The 26,946-nt window shown below is 39.5% G+C and overlaps 1 protein-coding gene across 10 annotated transcripts in view; it reads left to right on the top strand.

The window, feature by feature from the left end:
- Positions 1 to 725: 725 nt before the first annotated feature.
- The window catches only part of LOC133655338 (neurexin-1a), a 237,824-nt gene continuing 211,603 nt past the window's right edge, over positions 726 to 26,946 (top strand). For 2 of the 10 annotated variants that reach the window (XM_062055377.1, XM_062055379.1), the window contains exons 1-3: positions 750 to 832; positions 9,032 to 9,327; positions 9,811 to 11,000. In XM_062055377.1, the coding sequence (XP_061911361.1) occupies positions 10,268 to 11,000 (733 nt within the window). In that variant the 5' untranslated portion in view covers positions 750 to 832; positions 9,032 to 9,327; positions 9,811 to 10,267. Of the gene's footprint in view, positions 833 to 9,031; positions 9,328 to 9,810; positions 11,001 to 26,946 lie in introns of all 10 variants that reach the window. The other 8 variants (XM_062055384.1, XM_062055386.1, XM_062055385.1 and 5 more) reach the window with 7 other exon arrangements.

Consider the following 26,946-nt stretch of genomic DNA (forward strand, 5'->3'; position numbering starts at 1 on the left):
CTTAGAAACAGCTGTTGCCATGGGATCAGAGAAAGTCCAAATAAAAGAGGAGGCGTACAATCTTTCGTCAGAGCGTGGTGGAGACATACTTGCCAACCTTGGTGCCTATGAATTCGGGAGATGGGGGGGGGTTGAGGTGGGCGGGTTTGGTTGTAGCGGGGGGTGTATATTGTAGCGTGCTGCAAGGGTTTCTGGGTATTTGTTCTGTTGTGTTTATGTTGTGTTACGGTGCGGATGTTCTTTCCGGAAATGTGTTTGTCATTCTTGTTTGGTGTGGGTTCACAGTGTGGCGCATATTTGTAACAGTGTTAAAGTTGTTTATACGGCCACCCTCAGTGTGACCTGTATGGCTGTTGATCAAGTATGCCTTGCATTCGCTTGTGTGTGTGTGTAAAAGCCGCATATATTATTTGACTTGGCCGGCACGCTGTTTGTATGGAGGAAAAACGGACGTGATGACAGGTTGTAGAGGACGCTAAAGGCAGTGTCTTTAAGGCACGCCCCCAATATTGTTGTCCGGGTGGAAATCGGGAGAAATTCGGGAGAATGTTTGCCCTGAGAGATTTTTGGGAGAGGCACTGAAATTCGGGAGTCTCCCGGGAAAATCGGGAGGGTTGGTAAGTATGGGTGGAGACTACAATAGTACAGCCCAGACGTTTCTCCTCAATTAAGCCAAATTTTATTCTGTCTCTGTTTAATTCCTTGCTTCCTTGTCTGTTTAATAGATGTCATCAGTGTTTGAACCTGACATAAAGAAATCCTGTGAACGGTGCCGTAGAATCCTGTGTGGGACTATCCAGGACTGGCTGCAGTGTGCCCAAACAACCACCAGGTAGCATCTGTGAGCACATAATACTCCATCCATCCATCTTCTTTCGCTTATCCGAGGTCGGGTCGCGGGGGCAGCAGCCTAAGCAGGGAAGCCCAGACTTCCCTCTCCCCAGCCACTTCGTCCAGCTCCTCCCAGGGGATCCAGAGGCGTTCCCAGGCCAGGCAGGGGACATAGTCTTCCCAACGTGTCCTCCTGCCGGTCGGACATGCCCTAAACACCTCCCTAGGGAGGCGTTCGGGTGGCATCCTGACTAGATGCCCGAACCACCTCATCTGGCTCCTCTCCATGTGGAGGTACTTTGAGCTCCCCCCGGATGACAGAGCTTCTCACCCTATCTCTAAGGGAGAGACCCGCCACCCGGCGGAGGAAACTCATTTGGGCCGCTTGTACCCGTGATCTTGTCCTTTCGGTCATAACCCAAAGCTCATGACCATAGGTGAGGATGGGAACGTAGATCGACCGGTAAATTGAGAGCTTTGCCTTCTGGCTCAGCTCCTGGATCGATACAGCGTCCGCATTACTGAAGACATAATACTGTCATCTCTTTCTCAGTCGGTAGTGCAACCCAAAGAAATTTAAAAGATATTTTACTTACTTGAATCTGATGAATCCAGTCCAATGAAACAAATAGATGTTGTTCGAAGGAAACCTTGAGATGTTGTGTGAGTTCATGGCCAGAAGGCGTGACTTATAAACAAATGTACGATCCAATAGCCTTGCGAGACTGAACAATAGGACCCATTGACTATGTAAATGTGGTAAAAAATATATATATACACTACCGTTCAAAAGTTTGGGGTCACCCAAACAATTTAGTGTTTGAGCCTTCATTTCTAAGAACAAGAATAGACTGTCGAGTTTCAGATGAAAGTTCTCTTTTTCTGGCCATTTTGAGCGTTTAATTGAGCCCACAAATGTGATGCTCCAGAAACTCAATCGCTCAAAGGAAGGTCAGTTTTGTAGCTTCTGTAACGAGCTAAAGTGTTTTCAGATGTGTGAACATGATTGCACAAGGGTTTTCTAATCATCAATTAGCCTTCTGAGCCAATGAGCAAACACATTGTACCATTAGAACACTGGAGTGATAGTTGCTGGAAATGGGCCTCTATACACCTATGTAGATATTGCACCAAAAAGCAGACATTTGCAGCTAGAATAGTCATTTACCACATTAGCAATGTATAGAGTGTATTTCTTTCAAGTTATCTTCATTGAAAAGTACAGTGCTTTCCTAGTGGTTAGAGTGTCCGCCCTGAGATGGGTAGGTTGTGAGTTCAAACCCCGGCCGAGTCATACCAAAGACTATAAAAATGGGAGCCATTACCTCCCTGCTTGGCACTCAGCATCAAGGGTTGGAATTGGGGGTTAAATCACCAAAAATGATTCCTGGGCGCGGCCACCGCTGCTGCCCACTGCTCCCCTCGCCTCCCAGGGGGTGAACAAGGGGATGGGTCAAATGCAGAGGACAAATTTCACCACACCTAGTGTGTGTGTGACAATCATTGGTACTTTAACTTAACTTAACTTTAACTTTTCCTTCAAAAATAAGGACATTTCAATGTGACCCCAAACTTTTGAACGCTAGTGTATACAACAGATCGTTTTTTAGGATGGTTAAAGGTAACGTTGTAATTTTACAACAAGGGGTGTCACAGGGTTAACTAACCCAGACCCACTATAAGGTTAAGCTATCCAAACGACGTTTGTGTTAGAGCTGACAAAGCAAATGAGTCTAGTTGGTGACACTGTATCTCCGCACTTTAGCTACACAAACAAATAGCTCACGGTCATGTATGTATGATGTATAAATCAGGAAAGCAATGCACGAGTAGTCAAAATACACCTTTGAGAAAGACCAGGAGGGATGGGAGATGGTGTTTCTTCTCAAAGTAGCATCGCCAACTAGTGGCCTGGCATGCAAATTACAGCATTTTTCCTGCTTGAAGATCATAACGCATTTACCCTGAATATTTGTATCAAGCAGCAGCTGTGTGTGTTGTTATACACTTTTGATTGTCATCGTTCAGTTTGGCGATGGCGGCGAGAGGACAACGGTCTGGCATGTTGCGACCCTTCTGGTCGCCATTATTGGGCTGGCTGACTGTCACCTCTTTGCTGGTGAGATGCAGCAGCACCCGCCCATCTCCTAACCTCTCTCTCTCCCTTCTATGTCTCTCTACTGGTGGTGGCCGATACTGCAGATTCTGGTATCGCTCCGACACCAGGCAAATACAGGACAGTATTGTCGATTTTGCCTTTCATTCGTTGATCATGATTAAAACCACAAAACATTTTTGACAAATATTTTCTGCAAACATTTTTTAATTTTTTTATGCAAACCTAAAAAATATTTATATTAAATTAAAATGATTTTCTGCTCAGTTTGTTGATTAATTGGAGCGCTGTTGCCACCCAGCTGGAGGCTAAATAAAAAAATAAAGGTTTTTTTTTTGCAACCTTTACCGGGGATGCCTTACCATACCATACTTTATTTATAAAGCCCTTTAAAAACAACCACAGTTGAAAAACAAAGGGCTGTACACCGCAAAGAAATAAAGGCAAAGGACAGACTAAAAAATAAAATACACATTAAAAAAGCAAATACAAAATTACCCTAAGAACAATTTTGTTAGATAAAAAGCAGTTAAAAGTTAAAAACAGTTAAAAAAGTTAAAAGTTAAAAACAGTTTAAAGTCTCATGCTGGGTTAAAAGCCAGTGAATAAAAATGGGTTTCAAGAAGGGTCTTAAAAATAGCCAAAGAAGGGGCCTGTCTCACATGGAGTGGAAGATCATTCCAGAGTTTGGGGCCCGCAACAGAGAAGGCTCTGTCCCCCCTGAGCTTACGCTTGGATTTGGGTACCTCCAGGATCAGCTGATCAGCTGACCTGAGGGGGCATAGAGGTGGAGCAGCTCAGAGAGGTAAGGTGGGGCAAGACCATGTAAGGATTTAAAAACAAGTAAGATAGCGCCTTGAGGGCGCTAACTTTCCAATGTATTATTGTCTGCATTATATCCCACCCTCGTCCGGCTTTTGGCGTGTAGTCATGTAAACTACGCCGAAACGTAACGCACCAGCTTCTTTCGGATAATGATAGCGATTTGGTTAAGATTAGCTACTAGCCAGTGGTGTGCCATCAGGGCCAGCAAGGACTTCTCTGCTGGCCTAACATAACCAGAAATCATGATCATAATTAAAGATAAAAGTATTTTTTTATTTACTTTCCCTAAACCCTAACCCTAACCGGGCAAAAGTCCTAATATTGTCCAAAATACCTACCCGGGTATTTATTTATTTAACCTTTATTTAACCAGGTAAAAGAATCCCATTGGGATCAAAGATCTCTTTTCCAAGGGAGACCTGGGGCCGTACTTGTCAAGCTTCTTAGACTGCCATTTTACACTGAAGTCCTGAGAATTTGCGAAATTTAGTCCTACTCTCAAACTTAAGAATAAAAGCTTTTTATCAACGTTCTTAAGTCTAAGAATCACTCCTACTCTCCACGATATTTAAGAGACCTTCAGAGGTGTCTTAAGTGGTTAGGAGTTGCCAGCAGGGGATGGCACTGAGGCGAGAGAGACGTGCACCAACGTTCAGGGAACGGAACAATGTTTTTTGTTTTTTTTGATGACGAGCAGCTGATCAAACGGTATCGTTTAGACAGAGCGGATATTATTTTTGTCACAGATTTAATACTTTTCGATTCCTTGTTGATTTCTGCATGTGTCTGCAGTGGGCTAGTATATATAGACCCACCCACACCAGTTTCAAATTAGTTGCCTAATTAATGAATTGGAAAGAAAATGTTATGACAGTAGCGTATGTGTGTGGCCGTGAGGTGAGTGACGTCAGTGAGTGTGTGGGCGAGAGAAGAGAGGGAGCGGTAGCGTGAGTGCCGGCGGGGACTAGTTTGTTTTGTATTATTTTGTAGTTTATTGTCAAAATATACACTCCCATTGTCCACTTAAATATTTCCAAGATATTTCTTTATCCTTAGACAACGGATTCCCTTCCGTGATTGGTCATTTCTACGGACACATAAATTACGTCACCTAAAATTGCGTTTACGGCACATAGTAATGTCGTAATTCAGCTCTGAGTGTGACACTTAAGATTCAGTCCTACACTTCGCTGAAAGTGTGAGTAAGACGCTTGATAACTAACTTTTAAGTGCAGCTTTCAGCCAAGAATTTATTTACTCTTAAGTCAACTCTTAGCAGACTTCTTAGGAGTCATTCTAAGAAGCTTGATAAGTACGGCCCCAGGCCAAGAGGGCAGCAACCAAGGTTACATTAAAAAACAGTAAACAACGCATAAAACATCAAATTTACAACATTAAAACTTGCTCACATGACACATGGCCAGGATCTTCAGCTCTCACTGGATCGGTTCGCAGCCGAGTGTGAAGCGACTGGGATGAGAATCAGCACCTCCAAGTCCGAGTCCATGGTTCTCGCCCGGGAAAGGGTGGAGTGCCATCTCCAAGTTGGGGAGGAGATCTTGCCCCAAGTGGAGTTCAAGTACCTCGGAGTCTTGCTCACGAGTGGGGGAAGAGTGGATGGTGAGATCGACAGGCGGATCGGTGCGGCGTCTTCAGTAATGCGGACGCTGTATCAATCTGTTGTGGTGAAGAAGGAGCTGAGCCGGAAGGCAAAGCTCTCAATTTACCGCTCGATCTACATTCCCATCCTCACCTACGGTCATGAGCTTTAGGCTATGACTGAAGGACAAGATCACGGGTACAAGCGGCCCAAATGAGTTTCTTCCGCCGGGTGGCGGGTCTCTCCCTTAGAGATAGGGTGAGGAGCTCTGCCATCCGGGAGGAGCTCAAACTAAAGCCGCTGCTCCTCCACATGGAGAGGAGCCAGATGAGGTGGTTCGGGCATCTGGTCAGGATGCCACCCGAACGCCTCCCTAGGGAGGTGTTTAGGGCACGTCCGACCGGTAGGAGGCCGAGGGGAAGACCCAGGCATACTTGCCAACCTTGAGACCTTCGAATTCCGGAGTTTGGGGGCGAGGGGGGTTGAGGTGTGGGGGGGGCGGGGTTTGGTGGTAGCGGGGGTGTATATTGTAGCCCGGAAGAGTTAGGGATGCATGGGATTCTGGGTATTTGTTCTGTTGTGTTTATGTTGTGTTACGGTGCGGATGTTCTCCCGAAATGTGTTTGTCATTCTTGTTTGGTGTGGGTTCACAGTGTGGCGCATATTTGTAACAGTGGTAAAGTTGTTTATACGTCCACCCTCAGTGTGACCTGTATGGCTGTTGATCAAGTATGTCTTGCAGTCACCTTCGTGTGTATGCAGAACCGCAAACAACATGTGACTGGGCCAGCACGCTGTTAGTATGGTGAAAAAGCGGACGCGTCGACAGGTTGTAGAGGATGCTAAAGGCAGTGCCATCACAGCACGCCCTTAATATCGTTGTCCGGGTGAAAATCGGGAGAAATTCGGGAGAATGGTTATCCCGGGAGATTTTCGGGAGGGGTACTGAAATTTGGGAGTCCCCGGGAAAAATCGGGAGGGTTGGCAAGTATGAACCCAGGACACGTTGGGTAGACTATGTCTCCCGGCTGGCCTGGGAACTGGATGAAGTGGCTGGGGAGAGGGAAGTCTGGGCTTCTCTGCTTAGGCTGCTGCCCCCGCGACCCGACCTCGGATAAGCGGAAACAAATGGATGGATGGATGGATTTTTAGTACACTGAATTTTTCAGGACTGATTTTTACACACTGAATTTTAAAACACTGTATTTTAACAAACAGGATTTTTTAAATCACATTCCCCCCCCCACATGTAATTCAATGAAGTTGTCAGCATGATTTCAGATCACAAAATTCAAACACTAAAAAATTACACAGATTTGGTGCAAAAAAAAAAAAAAAAAGCTTCTGTAATAAAGACGGAAAGGAACCTTCATACAGTACTGTAGTGCAACATAACCAAAAGCAAAAGATACTTTTCTATTTCATTAAAAAATGACTTTGTAAAAATATAACATCAACACTGCCACACAAAAACATGCAACATATGGTTCTCATTAGGGCTGCGAATCTTTGGGTGTCTCACGATTCGATTCAATATCGATTCTCGGGGTCACGATTTGATTCAAAATTCGATTTTTTTTCCAATTGAACACCATTCTCGATTCAAAAACGATTTTTTCCCGATTCAAAAGGATTGTCTATTCACGGAATACATAGATTTCAGCAGGATCTACCCCAGTCTGCTGACATGCAAGCAGAGTAAAAAGCTTTTATAATTGTAAAGGACAATGTTTTATCAACTGATTGCAATAATGTAAATTTGTTTGAACTATTAAATGAACCAAAAATATGACTTATTTTATCTTTGTGAAAATATTGGACACAGTGTGTTGTCAAGCTTATGAGATGTGATGCAAGTGTAAGCCACTGTGACACGATTGTTCTTTTTATTTTTATAAATGTCTAATGATAATGTCAATGAGGGATTTTTAATCACTGCTATGTTGAAATTGTAACTAATATTGATACTGTTGTTGATAATATTCCTTTTTGTTTCACTACTTTTGGTCTGTCGTGTTTGTGTCTCCTCTCATTGCTCTGTTTATTGCAGTTCTGAGTGATGCTGGCTCGGGTTTGGTTTTGGAATTGGATTGCATTGTTATGGTATTGCTGTGTATTGTTTTGTTGGATTGATTCATTTAAAAAAAATTACAAAAAACAAGTAAATAAATAAATCGTTTTTTTAAAAATGAGAATCGATTCTGAATCGCACAACGTGAGAATCGCGATTCGAATTCGAATCGATTTTTTCCCCACGCCCCTAGTAAACAGCCCATTTAAGTCAGTACAATGGAGGTTAATTAGTGTCTTTATTACAACAAGATTTTTCCGATAGTATTTTTGGACGCAGAAATTATGCAACGGAATTTTTTTGCGTCTGATTTTGTGAACTTAATTTTTTTTTTTACATCAAATTATGCAGAAATTTTCATTAAATTTAAAGTTTTTGCGTAAAAAAAATAAGTGCAAAAATCTTTGTTCCTGCAAAACTCACTCAGGTAAATTAAGACTGGTTCTGAGACAGGATTTTGCTTCAATTTTAATTTACCAAAAGTTGGCTTTGAAGCAACACATTTTTCTGCCTGATTTTTTTTTTTTTACACATAATTTTTCAGCACTGATTTTTATTACACTAGATTTTTACGCACTGAAGTTTAAAACACTGTATTTTAACAAATTGGCCCTCGTGTGTGAATGTGAGTGTGAATGTTGTCTGTCTATCTGTGTTGGCCCTGTGATGAGGTGGCGACTTGTCCAGGGTGTACCCCGCCTTCCGCCCGAATGCAGCTGAGATAGGCTCCAGCACCCCCCACGACCCCAAAAGTGACAAGCGGTAGAAAATGGATGAATGGGATGGATGTATTTTAACGGATGTTGCTGTGGCTTGTGCAGCCCTTTGAGACACTCGTGATTTAGGGCTATATAAGTGAACATTGATTGATTGATTGATTGATTAACAAACTGGATTTTTTAAAACACCCCCCCCCCCACACATTTAATTCAATGAAATTATCAGCATGATTTCAGATCACAAAATTCAAACGCAAAAAAATTACACAAATTTGGTGTAAAAAAAAAGCAAAAAAAAAAAGCTTTTGGTAATAAAGACGGAAATGAGCCTTCATACAGTACTGTAGTGCAACATAACCAAAAGCAAAAACTACTTTTTGATTTCATTAAAAAATGACTTTGTGAAAATATAATATCAACTAGGGCTGCAACAACTAATCGATTAAATCGATTATAAAAATAGCTGGCGATTAATAGAGGCAATTTTTTATTTTTTATATATATATATTTTTTTTTATAAACCGTTATTTATAAACTGCAACATGTACAAACAGCTGAGAAACAATAATCAAAATAAGTATGGTCCCAGTAAGCTGTTTTTTTCCCAATAAAATACTGGAAAGGATATAAATGTAGTTTGTATCTTTTATCCGATTATTAATCAATTAATCGAAGTAATAATCGACGGATTCATCGATTATCAAATGAATCGTTAGTTGCAGTCCTAATATCAACACTGCCACACAAAAACATGCAACATATGGTTCTCATCATGCTTCCCATTGATATCGACACTGTCGGTATTTGGCTCGGTCCGCCCCCCCCCCCGACTCTACCTTTTCTCTCTCTCTCTCTCGCGCACTTTGCAGTCACGTGACGAGCCTTCGCGCGCAGTCTCGAGGAGGAGAGCATATATCTTACTGCACCTTCCACACACCACCCCCCTCCTCTACCTCCTCCCGGGAGAGAACACCTTGGAGGTGAGCCTGGACCTTTTCATTTCCTCGGAGCGGGTTCCTCCCGAGAGCTACCTTACCCGCCACCAGGCTCCCTTTCGTCGGCTTTTCGACTCACCTCCGCCGGCATAGGAAGGAAGGAAGGAAGGAGGGAGGCGGAGGGATCGATGAGTCGCGAGCCGCCGCGGCACCAAAAGGATGCTGGTGAGGTAGGTCCTATTTTCTCACCTCTAAATATGGAATTTACCGACAAATATCCTTCTTTTAACTCTTTTTAATGGCTTTTCGGTATCACCGGGGAAGTAGGAGTAATTAGGTGACGAGTAAACGGAGGAAAGGAATGAGGGGGGGACATGGAGCGGAGGAATGGCCGCGAATCGACAATCGATATTTCAACCGCAGTCATTCACCTCGTCTATCAATAACAAAGATGTCGCCCGCGTTTTCTTCTTTTTTTTTGTGTTGCCTCCCACGTCGTTCTCGTACCGTTTGTTGGTGGAGGGAGTTCGTGAAATGACAGGTTAATTCGCTAAGGTTTGACTCATCCGCCGCATCGCCGCTGCCGCTAATTGTGATGAAAACCATAGAATCCTTCAATGTGGGAAATGTTGTTAAAAAAAGTGTGATGAGGCTAATTTTAGTGTTGTGTTTACTCTTGACTTGACTGTCCCATCTCTGTTCTCTCTCTGTAGGTGGCTGGAGAGTGATGACCAGGCACACACACACACACACACACACACACGTACACACCATTCTTCAAATCTTGCCCCCTGCTAAGTAAGACGGGGAGGGGAGAGAATCCTGCAATGACGATGTCATTTCTCTCTGTTAGCGGTGTGTGAGCCGTACAAAACGCACGCGCTCCAGCTCCGTGGGGAGTTTTCCTGCGTGGGGTGGGGGGGAGCGGGCCCCTATCTGGGCCACCAAGATGGAGTTCACGTCCGTTTGGGCGCACGTGTAAGATGGCGAATGAAGGACTGAGCGGAGGATGAAAGAAGGATCCCAAGCGTCACCTCGTTAGGAACGCAGGGCGCACCTGAGACACGTCCCTACAAAGTGCCGTCACCATGAGCGCTGTAGAGCACGCTCCCCAGCTCTAGCCTCCCCCCCCTTCTTTCCGCCAGTGTGTGTGAGTGCGAGCGTGCGCGCATGAGTGTGATGGCGATGTGCGTCTGGGCGGCGGCCCCTCTGCTCTTCCTGGGCCTGTGCCTGTGCAGCGTGGGGGGCCAGGCCCAAGGCGAGGTGCTGGAGTTCGGCGCCGTGTCCAACCAGTGGGGCCGCTTCCCGGTGTGGAACGCCTGCTGCGAGAGCGTGCTGAGCTTCAGCCTGCGGACGCACAGCCAGGAGGGCCTGCTGGTCTACCTGGACGACGAGGGCTTCTGCGACTTCCTGGAGCTGCTGCTCCTGCGCGGCCACCTGCGCCTGCGCTTCTCCATCTTCTGCGCCGAGCCCGCCGAGCTGCAGTCGGGCGTGGCGGTGAGCGACGGGCGCTGGCACGCCGTGCGCGTCACGCGGGACTGGAAGAACACCTCGCTGGAGGTGGACGGGCGGCTGGAGGGCTGGGCGGAGGTGAAGAGCAAGAGGAGAGACATGACGGTGTTCAGCCACACCTACGTGGGCGGAGTGACGTCGGAGCTCCACTCGTCGCCCCTGCGCCTCACCTCGCCGTCGGTGCGGGAGCACCCCGCCTTCCGTGGCTGGATCACGGCGGTGAGCATCAACGGCTCGTTGGTGGCGCTGGACAGCTCCGAGGGCGTCACGGTAACGGCCGGCTGCGGGCCGGACCACCAGTGCCAAAACGGCGGCGTGTGCAGCTTGGTCAACGACCTGGCCGTCTGCGACTGCTCCGACACCGGTTACCAAGGCAACGACTGCAGTGAAGGTAAGGCCCAAGAACCCTGCTGACCCTTTTACATGCATCTCATCTTTTACACCACACACACATTCGCACAATTTCAAACACGACCTCCAGTGCTGCGTTCACTACATGTCTAAGGGACACAACACTTACTTAGCTCCGCCTCCCTCCTTCCTTCCAACAAACCGGAGTTCAGAAGGGATTTTCTTGGAATATTCCAAAGCGTGGCCTCCGTGGCCAAAGAAACCCACCAGGCACAAGACAATAAAACAACGTTGAGAACGTGTCGAATTAGGTCCTGATGTTGAGCAACTCAAACATAACCTTGAAACAACATGCTTTTTGACAATGTTGATTTGACCATTGAATTTTGGTCATTTCTTAACCAATATTCTCCAACAAAAAAATCCAACGTTGAAACAACATGCTTTTTGACAACGTTTAATCAATGTTGATTTGACAATTGAATTTTGGTCATTTTCTAACCGATATTCTACAACACAAAAACAACGTTAAAACAACATGCTTTTTGACAACGTTTAATCAGTGTTGATTTGACCATTGAATGTTGGTCATTTTCTAACTAATATCCTGCAAATCAACTACAACGTTGAAACAGCATGCTTTTTGACAACGTTTAATCAATGTTGATTTGACCATTGAATTTTGGTCATTTTCCAACCAATATTCTCCAACAAAAAATCCAACGTTGAAACATCATGCTTTTTGACAACTTTAATTAATGTTGATTTGACCATTGAATTTTGGTCATTTTCCAACTAATATTCTGCAAATCAACTACAACGTTGAAACATGCTTTTTGACAACGTTTAATCAATGTTGATTTGACCATTGAATTTTGGTCATTTTCTGACCAATATTATCCAACAAAAAAAATCCAACATTGAAACAACATGCTATTTGACAACGTTTAATCAATGTTGATTTGACCATTGTATTTTGGTCATTTTCTAACCAATATTCTACAAAAAAAATACAATATTGAAGCAACATGGTTTTTGACAATGTTTAATCAGTGATGATTTGTCCATTGAATTTTGGTCATTTTCCAACCAATATTCTCCAACAAAAAAATCCAACGTTGAAACAACATGCTTTTTGACAACGTTTAATCAATGTTGATTTGACCATTGAATTTTGGTCATTTTCCAATCAATATTCTCCGACAAAAAAATCCAACGTTGAAACATCATGCTTTTTGACAACGTTTAATCAATGTTGATTTGACCATTGAATTTTGGTTATTTTCCCACCAATATTCTACAGCACAAATACAACGTTGAAACATGCTTTTTGACAACTTTAATTAATGTTGATTTGACCATTGAATTTTGGTCATTTTCTAACTAATATTCTTCAACACAAATACAATGTTGAAACAACATGCTTTTTGACAACGTCTATTCAATGTTGATTTGACTATTGAATTTTGGTCATTTTCCAACTAATATTCTGCAACACAACTACAACATTGAAACAGCATGCTTTTTGACAACGTTTAATCAATGTTGATTTGACCATTGAATTTTGGTCATTTTCCAACCAATATTCTCCAACAAAAAAATCCAACGTTGAAACAACATGCTTTTTGACAACGTTTAATCAATGTTGATTTGACCATTGAATTTTGGTCATTTTTCCACCAATATTCTACAACACAAATACAACGTTGAAACAGCATGCTTTTTGACAACTTTAATTAATGTTGATTTGACCATTGAATTTTGGTCATTTTTCCACCAATATTCTACAACACAAATACAACGTTGAAACAACATGCTTTTTGACAACGTTTAATCAATGTTGATTTGACCATTGAATTTTGGTCATTTTTCCACCAATATTTTACAACACAAATACAACGTTGAAACAACATGCTTTTTGACGTTTATTCAATGTTGATTTGACTATTGAATTTTGGTCATTTTCTAACCAATATTCTACAACACAAAAACAACGTTGAAACATGCTTTTTGACAACGTTTAATCAGTGTTGATTTGACCATTGAATTTTGGTCATTTTCTAACTAATATTCTTCAACACAAATACAATGTTGAAACAACATGCTTTTTGACAACGTTTATTCAATGTTGATTTGACTATTGAATTTTGGTAATTTTCCAACTAATATTCTGCAAATCAACTACAACGTTGAAACAGCATGCTTTTTGACAACATTTAATCCATGTTGATTTGACCATTGAATTTTGGTCATTTTCCAACCAATATTCTACAACACAAATACAACGTTGAAACATCATGCTTTTTGACAACTTTAATTAATGTTGATTTGACCATTGAATTTTGGTCATTTTCTAACCAATATTCTACAACACAAAAACAACGTTGAAACATCATGCTTTTTGACAACTTTAATTAATGTTGATTTGACCATTGAATTTTGGTCATTTTCCAACCAATATTCTGCAACACAAATACAACGTTGAAACATGCTTTTTGACAACTTTAATTAATGTTGATTTGACCATTGAATTTTGGTCATTTTCCAACTAATATTCTGCAAATCAACTACAACGTTGAAACAGCATGCTTTTTGACAACTTTTAATCCATGTTGATTTGACCATTGAATTTTGGTCATTTTCCAACCAATATTCTACAACATAAATACAACGTTGAAACATCATGCTTTTTGACAACTTTAATTAATGTTGATTTGACCATTGAATTTTGGTCATTTTCTAACCAATATTCTACAACACAAAAACAACGTTGAAACATCATGCTTTTTGACAACTTTAATTAATGTTGATTTGACCATTGAATTTTGGTCATTTTCCAACCAATATTCTACAACACAAATACAACGTTGAAACATGCTTTTTGACAACGTTTAATCAGTGTTGATTTGACCATTGAATTTTGGTCATTTTCTAACTAATATTCTTCAACACAAATACAATGTTGAAACAACATGCTTTTTGACAACGTTTATTCAATGTTGATTTGACTATTGAATTTTGGTAATTTCTTAACCAATATTCTCCAACAAAAAAATCCAACGTTGAAACAACATGCTTCTTGACAACGTTTAATCAATGTTGATTTAACCATTGAATTTTGGTCTTTTTCCCACCAATATTCTACAACACAAATACAACGTTGAAACAACATGCTTTTTGACAACTTTTAATCCATGTGGATTTTGACCGTTGAATTTAGGTCATTTTCTAACCAATATTCTGCAACACAAATCCAACGTTGAAACATGCTTTTGACAACGTTTAATCGATGTTGATTTGACCATTGAATTTTGGTCATTTTCCAACTATTATTCTGCAACACAAATACAATGTTGAAACAACATGCTTTTTGACAACGTTTGTCCAATGTCAGGTCGTGACGTTGATTTGACCATTGAAATTTGGTCGTTTTCCAACCGACAACGTTGATCCAACGTTAAGACACCAACCTGGTCTCAATTTACAAATACAACTACTTTGCAACGTTCTTTCAAAGTCAGTTTTAAAGAATATGTATATATAATCAACGTTGTATCAATGTCTTGCGCCTGCTGGGCAATGACCTTATAGATCCGCTATGGACGTGCTCATTGGCCAGACTTTAATTGGAAGTAGGTGAAGAGGCTGGAAATCAGTGCTTGTCACCATGGCTGCCCGCGCTAATGGATTCCTATTGATTGGCCTTCACCGGCACCAAACGTGGAGTTGAAAGGAAGCGTGTACAATCCATCGCCTGCCAATACTTTGAGCTGTTTGCTGTGTTTTAAGGCGCTCTGTGCTCGATTGTGTGTTCCGCTAGTCCAAGCCCTGTTACCATAAGAAGCAGAGGAGCAAGTAAAAGTAGAAGTGTTGATGACCCAGTACTTGACAATATTTTCTGTCATGTCCCCACTTAAGGACGGAAATCAGTTCACGTCCCTGAGTACCAGAGATTAATTTATCCGTACAAACCAGTGTACGGGGGGCCATTTGCGACCTTTAGCTAAGTTTATAAAAGCTCACTTGTTACTTGAGGCTGTCTGGACAGTGCTAACTGTTCAGATATTTATACAACATTTCAGTTTGGCTTTGGCTTTTCAGCCTTTACATGAAATTTGTAACGAAATTGCATTTTCTAGTTCTATATATCTATATATTGTACCGGTTTTGATGGTGAGAACTGCCAAAATTAACCCTACCCCCATCCTTTCATTTATTTATTTTTGTTTTTTTTTGTTTTTATTCAGTCATTGGTGGAGCTAGGGACAATATTTGAATATTGTTTTTAATATTGTTGTTCAGCACTTTGGAAACATTTCTGTTGTTTAAATGTGCTATACAAATAAAGTGGATTGGATTGGATTGATTTGTCAGTCTGGCCCTTAGTGGAAAAAGTTTGGGCACCCCCGCAATAGATTATCAGTGTTTTTCCAGAGAATGCCAAGCAATTTGGCGTGGCTGTGTCAAAATGTGGCTATGGTGCATGTATTTCTTTTAAAAAAGGCAACAAAAAAAAGCATTAATTTGAAGATAAATCTGCATTAGTGTGTGAATACACATACAGTGCAATATTTATTTGTTTTCTGCATATTTTTTTGCTGCTGATTTTATTACTGCAATTTAACACACGCTGCACTGTGTACACCCCTGATGTATTTACACTTTGTGTATTATTCCTGAAAGTTGGAATATAGTTTGGCAAATAAGTAAACAGAACTTTACATTAGAGGTGAAAGAAGTTCTTACTTGTGGTTGTTTATTGACACTCGGGCTGCAACGACTAATCGATTAAATTGATTAATTCGATTAGAAAAAAGCTTTGATTTATATTCTTTTGCTTCGAGTAATCGCTAAATCTTTTTAAAATTCGGACCCCGAAATGGACAAGTGGTAGAAAATGGATGGATGGATGGACCACATAAAACAAGGTAAAACAAGTTAAATAGAGGTAAAAGAAGGTCAAGGGTAAATATAAGGTAAAATAAGGTAACGGTAAAAGGTTAAAAGAAGGTCAGTTAAAGGCAAAACAAGATAAGAAAAACAGGTAAACAGAAGGTAAACAAATGTAAAACTAGTTAAATAGATGGTAAAGGGTAAATAGACAGTAAAATAATGTAAATAAAAGATAAGAAGGTTAAAAAAGTTAAATAGATGGTAAAAGAAGGTAAAGTTTACATCAAAGGTAAAAGAAGGTACAGCAAGGTGAATAAAGGTATAAACAAGGTAAAATAAGATACAAAAAGGTAATAGAAGGTAAAGGAAGGTAAATAAAAGGCAAATAAATGACTAAAGAGGGTAAAAGAAGTTAAATAAATGAGAAAAGATGTAGAAGAAAAAAGGTAAAGGTTAAATCAAAGGTAAGAAAAATATGGTAAATAGAAGCTAAATAAAAGGTAAAATGGAAGGTAAAAGAAGATTAAAAATATAAAAAACGGTGAAAAAGAGGTAAAAAAAAAAAAGGTAAATAGAAGCTACTGTAAAATAAGATAAATAAGAGGAAAATAAAACTTTAAAGAAGGTAAATAAAATGTATTAAAAAAAAAGAAAATTTAAATTAAAAAGAGGTAAATATAAGCTAAATAGTAGCTAAAAGAAGATCCATAGAAGGTAAACGAGATATAAAACAAGGTAAATAGAAGGTAATGTAGGTTTTGGAAAGTAGAAATAATATTTTTGTATTTTAAAATGTTTCAATAAAATATGCATCGAGGCAACAAATTGTGTTTTATCCGATTACTCGATTTTATTTGAATAGACTAATCGATAGATTACGCGATTGCTGCAGCCCAAAATGACACAATGAAGTTAGTGTGAAATCAAGCACACATAGTAATGTACATGAAGTGCACATACAGTACATGTAGGGTTCATGTTAAATCAACAATACAGGTTTGTCATACAGTCAACTGAAAAACAGCAACACAAACAGACAGGGTAAATGTTGGCTGTTGTGCTGCTAGTCTAATGCTAACATACAATGGATGACCCCATTGACAGACTAACGGGAATTAGCATTCATGCAATCGTTTGAAATTTGTACAACCGTTTAACACATGAGATTTTAACGGAACAAAACTGACATAAAACAGCAAATGCATTGCTACTTATAATATTGTCCTCAAACTACATGGAGACAAACATTGACCACTAACTATGTGCTACCAGGCCAGTCTGCCAAACTACCAAAGCAGTTGCTCAAACCTCAAACTCTAGTTTTAAAACAAATAACGTATAGTTTTGTTTAATATCATTGCCAGGAGATGGCAAGACATGTCACCTAGAAGTTGAAATGTTATCTTCCTGTATCACAAAATCTAAAAAAAAAGCTTACTGTATTTTTCGGACTATAAGTCTAAGTTTTTTTCATAGTTTGGCCGGGCGTGCGACTTATACTCTGGAGCGACTTATGTGTGAAATGATTAACACATTAGCGTAAAATATCAAACAATATTATTGATGTCATTCACGTAAGAGACTAGACGTATAAGATTTCATGGGATTTAGCGATTAGGAGTGACAGATTGTTTGGTAAACGTATAGCATGTTCTATATGTTATAGTTATTTGAATGACTCTTACCATAATATGTTACGTTAACATACCAGTTGCTTATTTATGCCTCATATAACGTACACTTATTCAGCCTGTTGTTCACTATTCTTTAGACATTTTAAATTGCCTTTCAAATGTCTATTCTTGGTGTTGGATTTTATCAAATACATTTCCCCCAAAAATGCGACTTATGTATGTTTCTTTCCTTCTTTTTTATGCATTTTCGGTCGGTGCGATTTATACTCTGGAGCGACTTATACTACGAAAAATACGATATGTAAACTCACTACAGTTTTTAGCGCTTTGATAGCTAGTCTACTGACAAATATAAGTAATAACTTTACGCTACTTTATATTAGAAATGGCAACAGCGGAAGATGAATGCCACATAAGAAGGTAGAGGAAAAAGAAGAAGCTTATCGACTATGGCACCGACTACAATGGCGAACGCGCTCAAATGTTCAGTACTTATGCAGATCCCAAATACAGATCAGCAGGTACCAGAAAGTAAAAAAAGTTGGTTTTGCATAATATTGTGAAACAGAACGCCAGATAATGTCTGCTTATAGGTGCCATTTTGCGGTTCTTATACACACACCATAATAGTACTCGTATGTTAAATGCGCTGACAATCCATCAAGCGGTGCGGCTTCATAGCTTACCGAAGTCGTACTAAAAACATTTTGACAGATATTTGAGTGCCGTGTGTAATGTTCTATATTTTCAATGGAACATTTAAAGTTTTGGTGTTGTTTACTGGCGTCATCTTGCAGTTTACACGTATCTCATATGTGGGACTGCCATCTACTGGCCCCACTTATCATTGCACCATGTACCAAATAATATAGCTTCGAGGTCGGTAAGCACAACCAGAGTTATGCCGTAAATTAGGCACACTGGGCTTAAGGCGCACTGTCGATTCTTGAGAAAATGAAATCATTTTAATTGTGCGTTATAGTAGGGCTGGGCGATATGGCCTTTTTTTAATATCTCGATATTTTTAGGCCATGTCATGATATGCGATATATATCTCGATATTTTGCCTTAGCCTTGAATGAACACTTGATGCAAATAATCACAGCAGTATGATGATTCTATGTGTCTACATTACAACATTCTTCTTCATACTGCATTAATATATGCTCATTTTAAACTTTCATGCAGAGAGGGAAATCACAACTAAGTCAATTGACCAAAAGTGTAGTTATTAAACAGTTGTTAAGCAGTGGCACAAACATTCATGTCATTTCCAAAACCGAAAGTGCAAGATTGTCAGAGACATTTTAAAACAAGCTATTAGTGCACTTTTGTGCATGATGTCACTAAGATAACATATCAAAACAACACTAAATTAAAGTGCAATTTTTGTACAGAACGCCACTGCAATAGTTTAAAACAAATAAAGTGCACTTTTGTGCATGATGTCACTAAGATGACAAATCAAAACAACACTAAATTAAAGTGCACTTTTTGTACAGAACGCCACTACAATAGTTTAAAACAAATAAAGTGCACTTTTGTGCATGATGTCACGCAAGATATTTCAATAACTGTCAAATAAAAATGAGCTGCATAATAGGAAATCAAATAGTGTATGTCCTTCACTATGTGGTAGGTTCCTGCGGACGTTATCTCCTGTTGACTATTTTTTTAATACAGTGTTGATGTGGAAATGGTTGCCTCTGCATTTTGTTGGTGTGGCACCGAACAGAGATGTTGACATGCGGAGTTTCAAGCACTCTTCATTCTCTAGCGGGTGACTTTTCAAATGATGCTACATATTAGCAGTAATGCTACTTTTTTAGCAACGCTTTTGCCCCACACTTGACAAATTACGGTTGTCTGTTCGACATATTCCCACTTGAAGCCAAACCACCGCCAGACGATGGACCCCAAGCTGTTTTTCTTGGGAATTAATTCTTCCTTCATTTGTTAACAGATTGGCACCTTCTTTCTCTCGTATTACCACTCGCACCACAGCCAACGTTACCCATGCAGCTACCGCTCTGCTCCGCGAGGGCGTATACGTATGTGACGTATGTAAGAAGGTGTGCTCAGTGTTTCCCATAAACTGCCAAGATACCTGTGGCGGAGGGGGCGTGGGTGTGGGCGTGGCTATGGGCGTGGTCACCGTGACATCATCGAGTAATTTGCATAATTTACTACAATGATTTGATTTTCTCTAAAAAGGCTCAAAAAATGTATACTTACTAATTAATAATAACAGTTTTGTTTTAAACGTCCATCCATCCATCCATCCATCCATTTTACAATATAATTACAACACTTTATGTACATATTTATATACAGATTTGAACAATAAGTTATTCACTGAAATATATTTATTAATTGTGGTTCTTACAAAAAATATATCTTATAAAATATAAAAGCTAAAATGTCTCAAAGCTCTGCCCCTTTAATTAGTGCATACTAAATCATTTAACTTTAGCCTACTACTCAGTAAAACTAAAATAATGCTATTTGGTAACAGTAGAAGAGAAAGTCAAACACAAATACAAATAGATGGAAAAGAAATTGAAAGAGTAAATGAAACCAAATTTCTAGGTATAATGATTGATGATAAATTGAACTGGAAATCTCACGTAAAAAATATACAACATAAAGTAGCAAGAAACACGTCAATAATGAATGAAGCAAAACATGTTCTAGACCAAAAATCACTTCCTATTCACTCCTGCTCACTAGTGTTACCATATCTGAGTTACTGTGTAAAAATATGGGGAAATAATTACAAAAGTACACTTCATTCATTAACGGTGTTACAAAAAAGATCAGTTAGAATAATACATAATGTTGGATATAGAGAACATACAAATCCTTTATTTATTGAATCAAAGATACTGAAATTCCACGACATAGTGAATTTGCAAACAGCTAAAATTATACACAAAGCAAACTATAACCTGCTACCCAAGAATATACAACAATTCTTCTCAAAAAAAGAGGAGAAATATAATCTTAGAGAAAAATGTAATTTAAAACATTTGTACACACGTACAACACTTAAAACCTTCAGTATATCAGTATGTGGAATTAAATTATGGAATGGATTAAGCAAAACAATCAAACAATGTACTAATATGATCCACTTCAAGAAACATGCCAGAGGCTGTTCACCTTGGAGACCTGCTGCGGATATGGGTACGGCCATTAAAGTGTTTACAAAGTACAAAGAAGAAGAACCATGATAAACATTGTGAATGTATTTAATTCATCCATTCTTTCACTCTCAAAATAATCTTACTTATCTCATCATATGAAATGTAACTTACTTCACCAATTATTATTTATCTATTTATTTTTATTGTGATTACTTATGGAGTACATTGTGAATAAATTGAGAACAGGAAGTGAACAAAAAAGTTTAGCAACTGTTATGTAAAAGAAAAGGGGTAGGATTAAATAAGCTCTGCTTCTTCCTACTCCTTTTCGAACATGTTGAAAAGAGAAACTGGAAATTCTGATGTATCATGTTGTATGCTTGCATGTTCGAAATAAACTCAAACTCAAACTCAAACAACCATATTATTTACCAGCAACATAAAGTGAAACAGAGGCAGAGGTGTCCTGCCACAGTCAGTAACAAATAAACAGAAAACAGTAGTGGTGGTAGATAGACACAGAGCTTCATCAAACATCTGATCCACTGAACAAAGAGCTCCAAAAATCTTGAACTTTAGACTGCCATCAGTTTTACTCCCTACACTTAACCATGTGTTTCCTACTGCCTGCAGACTTTGCACCCTTTGTTATATACACATGTTGTGTTTCTAATAGAAATACATTTAATAAAGTCAAATACAAATAAGGCAACAAGAGAAGTATCCTACACTTCTCTTTTGTAAAGTAAATCTGAACAGCTGATATGGGCATCTACATCAACTATATGATTTGCCTGAGAAGCTGGAGAGGACAAAAAAAATAAAAAAATATGTATATATATATATATATATTTTTTTAAATTTTTATTTGTATTTTTTTTTAAAATTTGTGGCGGACGTAATTCTTTCGTGGCGGGCCGCCACAAATAAATGAATGTGTGGGAAACCCTGGTGCTTGTTTTATGTCTCTGTGAGAAGGAGAGACAAGAAAGAGTGAGGAAGAGCCTGTAGTGTAATGCCCGCAGCTAAAAACAATTGCGTGAGAACGTATACTCGAATATCACGACATAGTCATTTTCTATATCGCACAGAGACAAACCCGCAATATATCGCCCAGCCCCACGTTATAGTCTGAAAAATACGGTAGCTTTATTGGAATTCTTGCACTCTTATCAAGATTTTGCACTAAAATGTCCACCCGCCACCCGTCCACAACACAAGCTCCTTTGCAGAAGTAAATCTTGTGTCCTTCATTGGATGTTTTATAGCGCTCCCTCATTTAATACTGTCCAATAAGCCTTAGGCTAACACAAGTGCCATCACAAAGTGCATCCTGTTTTATAGTCGCTCCGGCAAATAGTCTTCAGTCGTACGTGTGCGTCATCTGATTTTATTTAGTCGCCTGGCAAACAAAATCTGCATTTTTAATCGATGATCCTTCTCAATTACTGCATTTTCCAACACCAAAGACGCCTCACGGCCTCGCCTCCAGCCATCGATTTCCTTATTGACACAAACACGCTTGCCAAAAGATGTCAGCGTGGCCTTGCTGCATGGCTGCCATTTGTCACCCAGATGACTTCACACCTCACCCAGCGCCGCCGTCCCTTTAGACGACCCCCACCCCCCCTACCTTACCCTGAGCATTTACCACACACTGGGATGTCCAGTGTTACCATGGAGACAGCACTAAGTGGGAGACCTCATGCCAGGAGCATATACTGTATCTGTCCTTGTGTTTCCTGTCCCCCATTCCTAATTTAACACCCCTAACTCCTCTCGTCCTGATGCTGCTGCTGCCCAAAGCGTTTTTTATTTTTCGCCTTTTCCAATTAGACGATGATATGCCCACTGGTGCTACAATGTCAATTGACAGAAAAAATAAATACATTCAGAACTAGTGAAGGACATCAGGTTGTGAATGTGAATAGATTGCAGTTTTTGCTACACTAATGAATTACTGTTGTCAAAAGTATAGATTGTGGTCAATACATATTAATAATGGATAGTACTATAGGAATGTGCTACAGATTGCAAATTTTCTCTTCACAGGGGAAACTGCACATTTTTTTGGAATGTTGCTTATCATTCACAATCCCTATGTAAGACAAGAACAAAAATACGGTAACTAAGAGGCAGTGAATCGGAGTACTCTATTCCACCCATAAAGACCACTAAAAACACATCCAAAAACTACCAACAATACTCCATTTACATGTCATGATCCATCCATCCATCCATCCGTTTTCTACCGCTTATCCCTTTCGGAGTCGCGGGGTGTTGCTGGAGCCTATCTCAGCTACAATCGGGCAGAAGGCGGGGTACACCCTGGACAAGTCGCCACCTCATCGCAGACATGTCATGCAATATTGTTATTATAAGCGTTAACGCAGACAATCTATTTGTAACTGCGCTGTGATCACAGAGCTTATGTCCGTCAGTCTTCCCCAGGGCAGCTGTGGCTACGAAAGTAGCTTACCACCACCAGGTGTGAATGAATGATGGGTTTTTAATAGGGATGTCCGATGATATCGGCCTGCCGATATTATCGGCCGATAAATGCGTTAAAATGTAATATCGGAAATTATCGGTATCGTTTTTTTTATTATCTGTATCGTTTAAAAAAAATGTTTTTAATTTTTTTATTAAATCAACATAAAAAACACAAGATACACTTACAATTAGTGCACCAACCCAAAAAACCTCCCTCCCCCATTTCTTTCTGTTATCAATATTCTGGTTCCTACATTATATATCAATATATATCAATACAGTCTGCAAGGGATACAGTCCGTAAGCACACATGATTGTGCGTGCTGCTGCTCCACTAATAGTACTAACCTTTAACAGTTAATTTTACTCATTTTCATTCATTACTAGTTTCTATGTAACTGTTTTTATATTGTTTTACTTTCTTTTTTATTCAAGAAAATGTTTTTAATTTAGTTATCTTATTTTTATTTTTTATTTTTTTTAAAGTACCTTATCTTCACCATACATGGTTGTCCAAATTAGGCATAATAATGTGTTAATTCCACGACCGCATATATCGGTTGATATCGGTATCGGTTGATATCGGTATCGGTAAATAAAGAGTTGGACAATATCGGAATATCGGCAAAAAGCCATTATCGGACATCCCTAGTTTTTAACATGTAAAGCGACTTTGAGTACTTAGAAAGGCGCTATATAAATCCCAGGTATTATTATTATTATTATTATGCTGCCATATTGCTATGCTCAGCTGCTGCATCGCCTCTGAGTTGGTAAAAGTTAAATCTAAATGATAAATTATGCCTCTCACCTGGATAGTAGAAGGGTGTGGCCATAAATCCAAAAAGTTGGTCAACTTTGACATCCTATAGAACCGAAAGACGCAAGAAGGAGGATTATGAATAATTTCTTCATGTAAACAGGAATATATAAACATCCCATCAGTCGGCATCCCAGTGAGAGCAGACGATGTACAGTAAGTGTTTGTTTTAATTATGTTTGTAGTTTGTACCCTGCAAATGCTTGAAACTTGCCAAAATCATACATATTTTTTTTATTGTATTTACTTTTTATTTTATTATTTATAGGCGGAACAGACTCCCATCCATCCATCTTCTTCTGCTTATTTGAGGTCGGGTCGCGGGGGTAGCAGCCTTAGCTCTATTGTTAGATGACTTTTGCTAACGTTTATTTACGAGTTAGAATACATGAAAAAAGAAAAACGTATCTGTGTGTGTCTCACATAAGGATTACGAATGATGGGCAAAATAAATAAAAAAAACAGTGCAGTTCCTCTTTAAACACCAGCTTTACAGATGCCATGGATGCTCTGAGCGTGGTCTGAGTTATGCTAAAGATAGTTCATGTTTTAAGCAGTGTTTTAAGGTGTGGCGTTTATTTATTTAAGCAGACTCTGCAATTCATTTAGGGCTCTGTGTCTATTAAAGTCACTCTGAATAGAATAGAATAGAGTTTTATTTGTCATTATTACAGTGAACAGGTTCAAAGAACAGGAAATTGGAGCTGATCCCCTAAGGTGCATGCACAATAATTTAGTAATATAAATACCGTATTTTTCGGACTATAAGTCGCAGTTTTTTTCATAGTTTGGCCGGGGGTGTGACTTATACTCAGGAGCGACTTATGTGTGAAATGATTAACACATTAGCGTCAAATATCCAATAATATTATTGATGTCATTGACGTAAGAGACTAGACGTATAAGATTTCATGGGATTTAGCGATTAGGAGTGACAGATTGTTTGGTAAACGTATAGCATGTTCTATATGTTATAGTTATTTGAATGACTCTTACCATAATATGTTACGTTAACATACCAGTTGGTTATTTATGCCTCATATAACGTACACTTATTCAGCCTGTTGTTCACTATTCTTTAGACATTTTAAATTGCCTTTCAAATGTCTATTCTTGCTGTTGGCTTTTATCAAATACATTTCCCCAAAAAATGCGACTTATACTCCAGTGCGACTTATATATGTTTTTTTCCTTCTTTGTTATGCATTTTTGGCCGGTGCGACTTATACTCCGAAAAATACGGTAGTAAAAAAAAAGAAGATATGTATCTATATTAGAGATGTCCGATAATGGCTTTTTTGCCGATATTCCGATATTGTCCAACTCTTAATTACCGATACCGATATCAACTGATACCGATATATACAGTCGTGGAATTAACACATTAGTATGCCTAATTTGGTTGTGATGCCCCGCTGGATGCATTAAACAATGTAACAAGGTTTTCCAAAATAAATCAACTCAAGTTATGGAAAAAAATGCCAACATGGCACTGCCATATTTATTATTGAAGTCACAAAGTGCATAATTTTTTTTAACATGCTTTAAAACAGCAGCTTGGAATTTGGGACATGCTCTCCCTGAGAGAGCATGAGGAGGTTGATGGGGGCTGGGGTGTATATTGTAGCGTCCCGGAAGAGTTGGTGCTGCAAGGGGTTCTGGGTATTTGTTCTGTTGTGTTATGGTGCGGATGTTCTCCCGAAATGTATTTGTCATTATTGTTTCGTGTGTGTTTACAGTGTGGCGCATATTTGTAACAGTGTTAAAGTTGTTTGTACGGCCGCCCTCAGTGTGACCTGTATGGCTGTTGACCAAGTAGGCATTGCATTCACTTGTGTGTGTGAAAAGCTGTAGATATTATGTGACTGGACCGGCACGCAAAGGCAGTGCCTTTAAGGTTTATTGGCGCTCTGTACTTCTCCCTATGTTCGTGTACACAGCAGCATTTTAAAAAGTCATAAATTTTACTTTTTGAAACCGATACCAATAATTTCCGATATTACATTTTAAAGCATTTATCTTTAATCTATATGTATGTATATATATCCACACACATGCATATATCCATACATATGCATATATATATATATATATATATACACATATAACATTTTTGTACATTATAGTCGGAAAAAATAAAAAGACATGATACATGAGGACATGGACACAATGGGGGAGGAATATGAAATTTCCAGGTATTTAAGTAATAGTTCATTGTGTTCACTGATAGATATGATTACATGATTGATTGATTATTATCCAAGTAGCTGTCATGATTGTGTGGTGAGAATGTACTGCTGTGTTGTTTGTGCGTCGGCTCAGCAAGAGAGAGGCAACACTTTGATCAATGGCCCTGCAGAAGCTGGAGAATTACACGCGATCCAGAGCTCGGGAGGGGAGTGTGGTGCAGACACACACACACACACACACACACACACACACCTAGACGTGCGCATGTGCAAACACGCGCAGAAACACATTAACACGGTCCGCAGGCTCCACCAGCTCCACCATTAGTCACAGCACCTCCGATGTTCTCAGCTGCAGCTCAACACAACTCGACAGACATTTTACACCCAGGCTCGTATATAACATACAATGGATACTTTTATACAACGCCGCCTTTCATTTGCATACAGATGGGTTCGCTTTGCAATCACGATCGATGACAATTGCGGCCGTGAGGAAGCGATAGCATCGCAGCAGGAGAGGTTTAATAATAGTCGTCTCGTAAAGCGGTCCCAGTTTGGATGTCCTCTTGGATAGCGGGAGATGAGAGGGTTTCGTTTTCTTTGCTTATAGTCAAACCCAGTGCTGTACGCTTAGCTTTTTCACGAGTAGCACTAAATGAAAGCTCAGGAAATATTTTGTAGCAATATGAAATGTCTTAAATATCACAATTTCATTATTAACACTCAAACAAGGTACCTCATACATATAAACACAATGCCATCATAAGGCATCCTGCAACACTCAATTAAAAACTATACAGGCCTCGCA

The sequence above is a fragment of the Entelurus aequoreus genome, linkage group LG08, assembly GCF_033978785.1.
Source record: "Entelurus aequoreus isolate RoL-2023_Sb linkage group LG08, RoL_Eaeq_v1.1, whole genome shotgun sequence".
Classification (NCBI taxonomy): Eukaryota; Metazoa; Chordata; class Actinopteri; order Syngnathiformes; family Syngnathidae; genus Entelurus; species Entelurus aequoreus.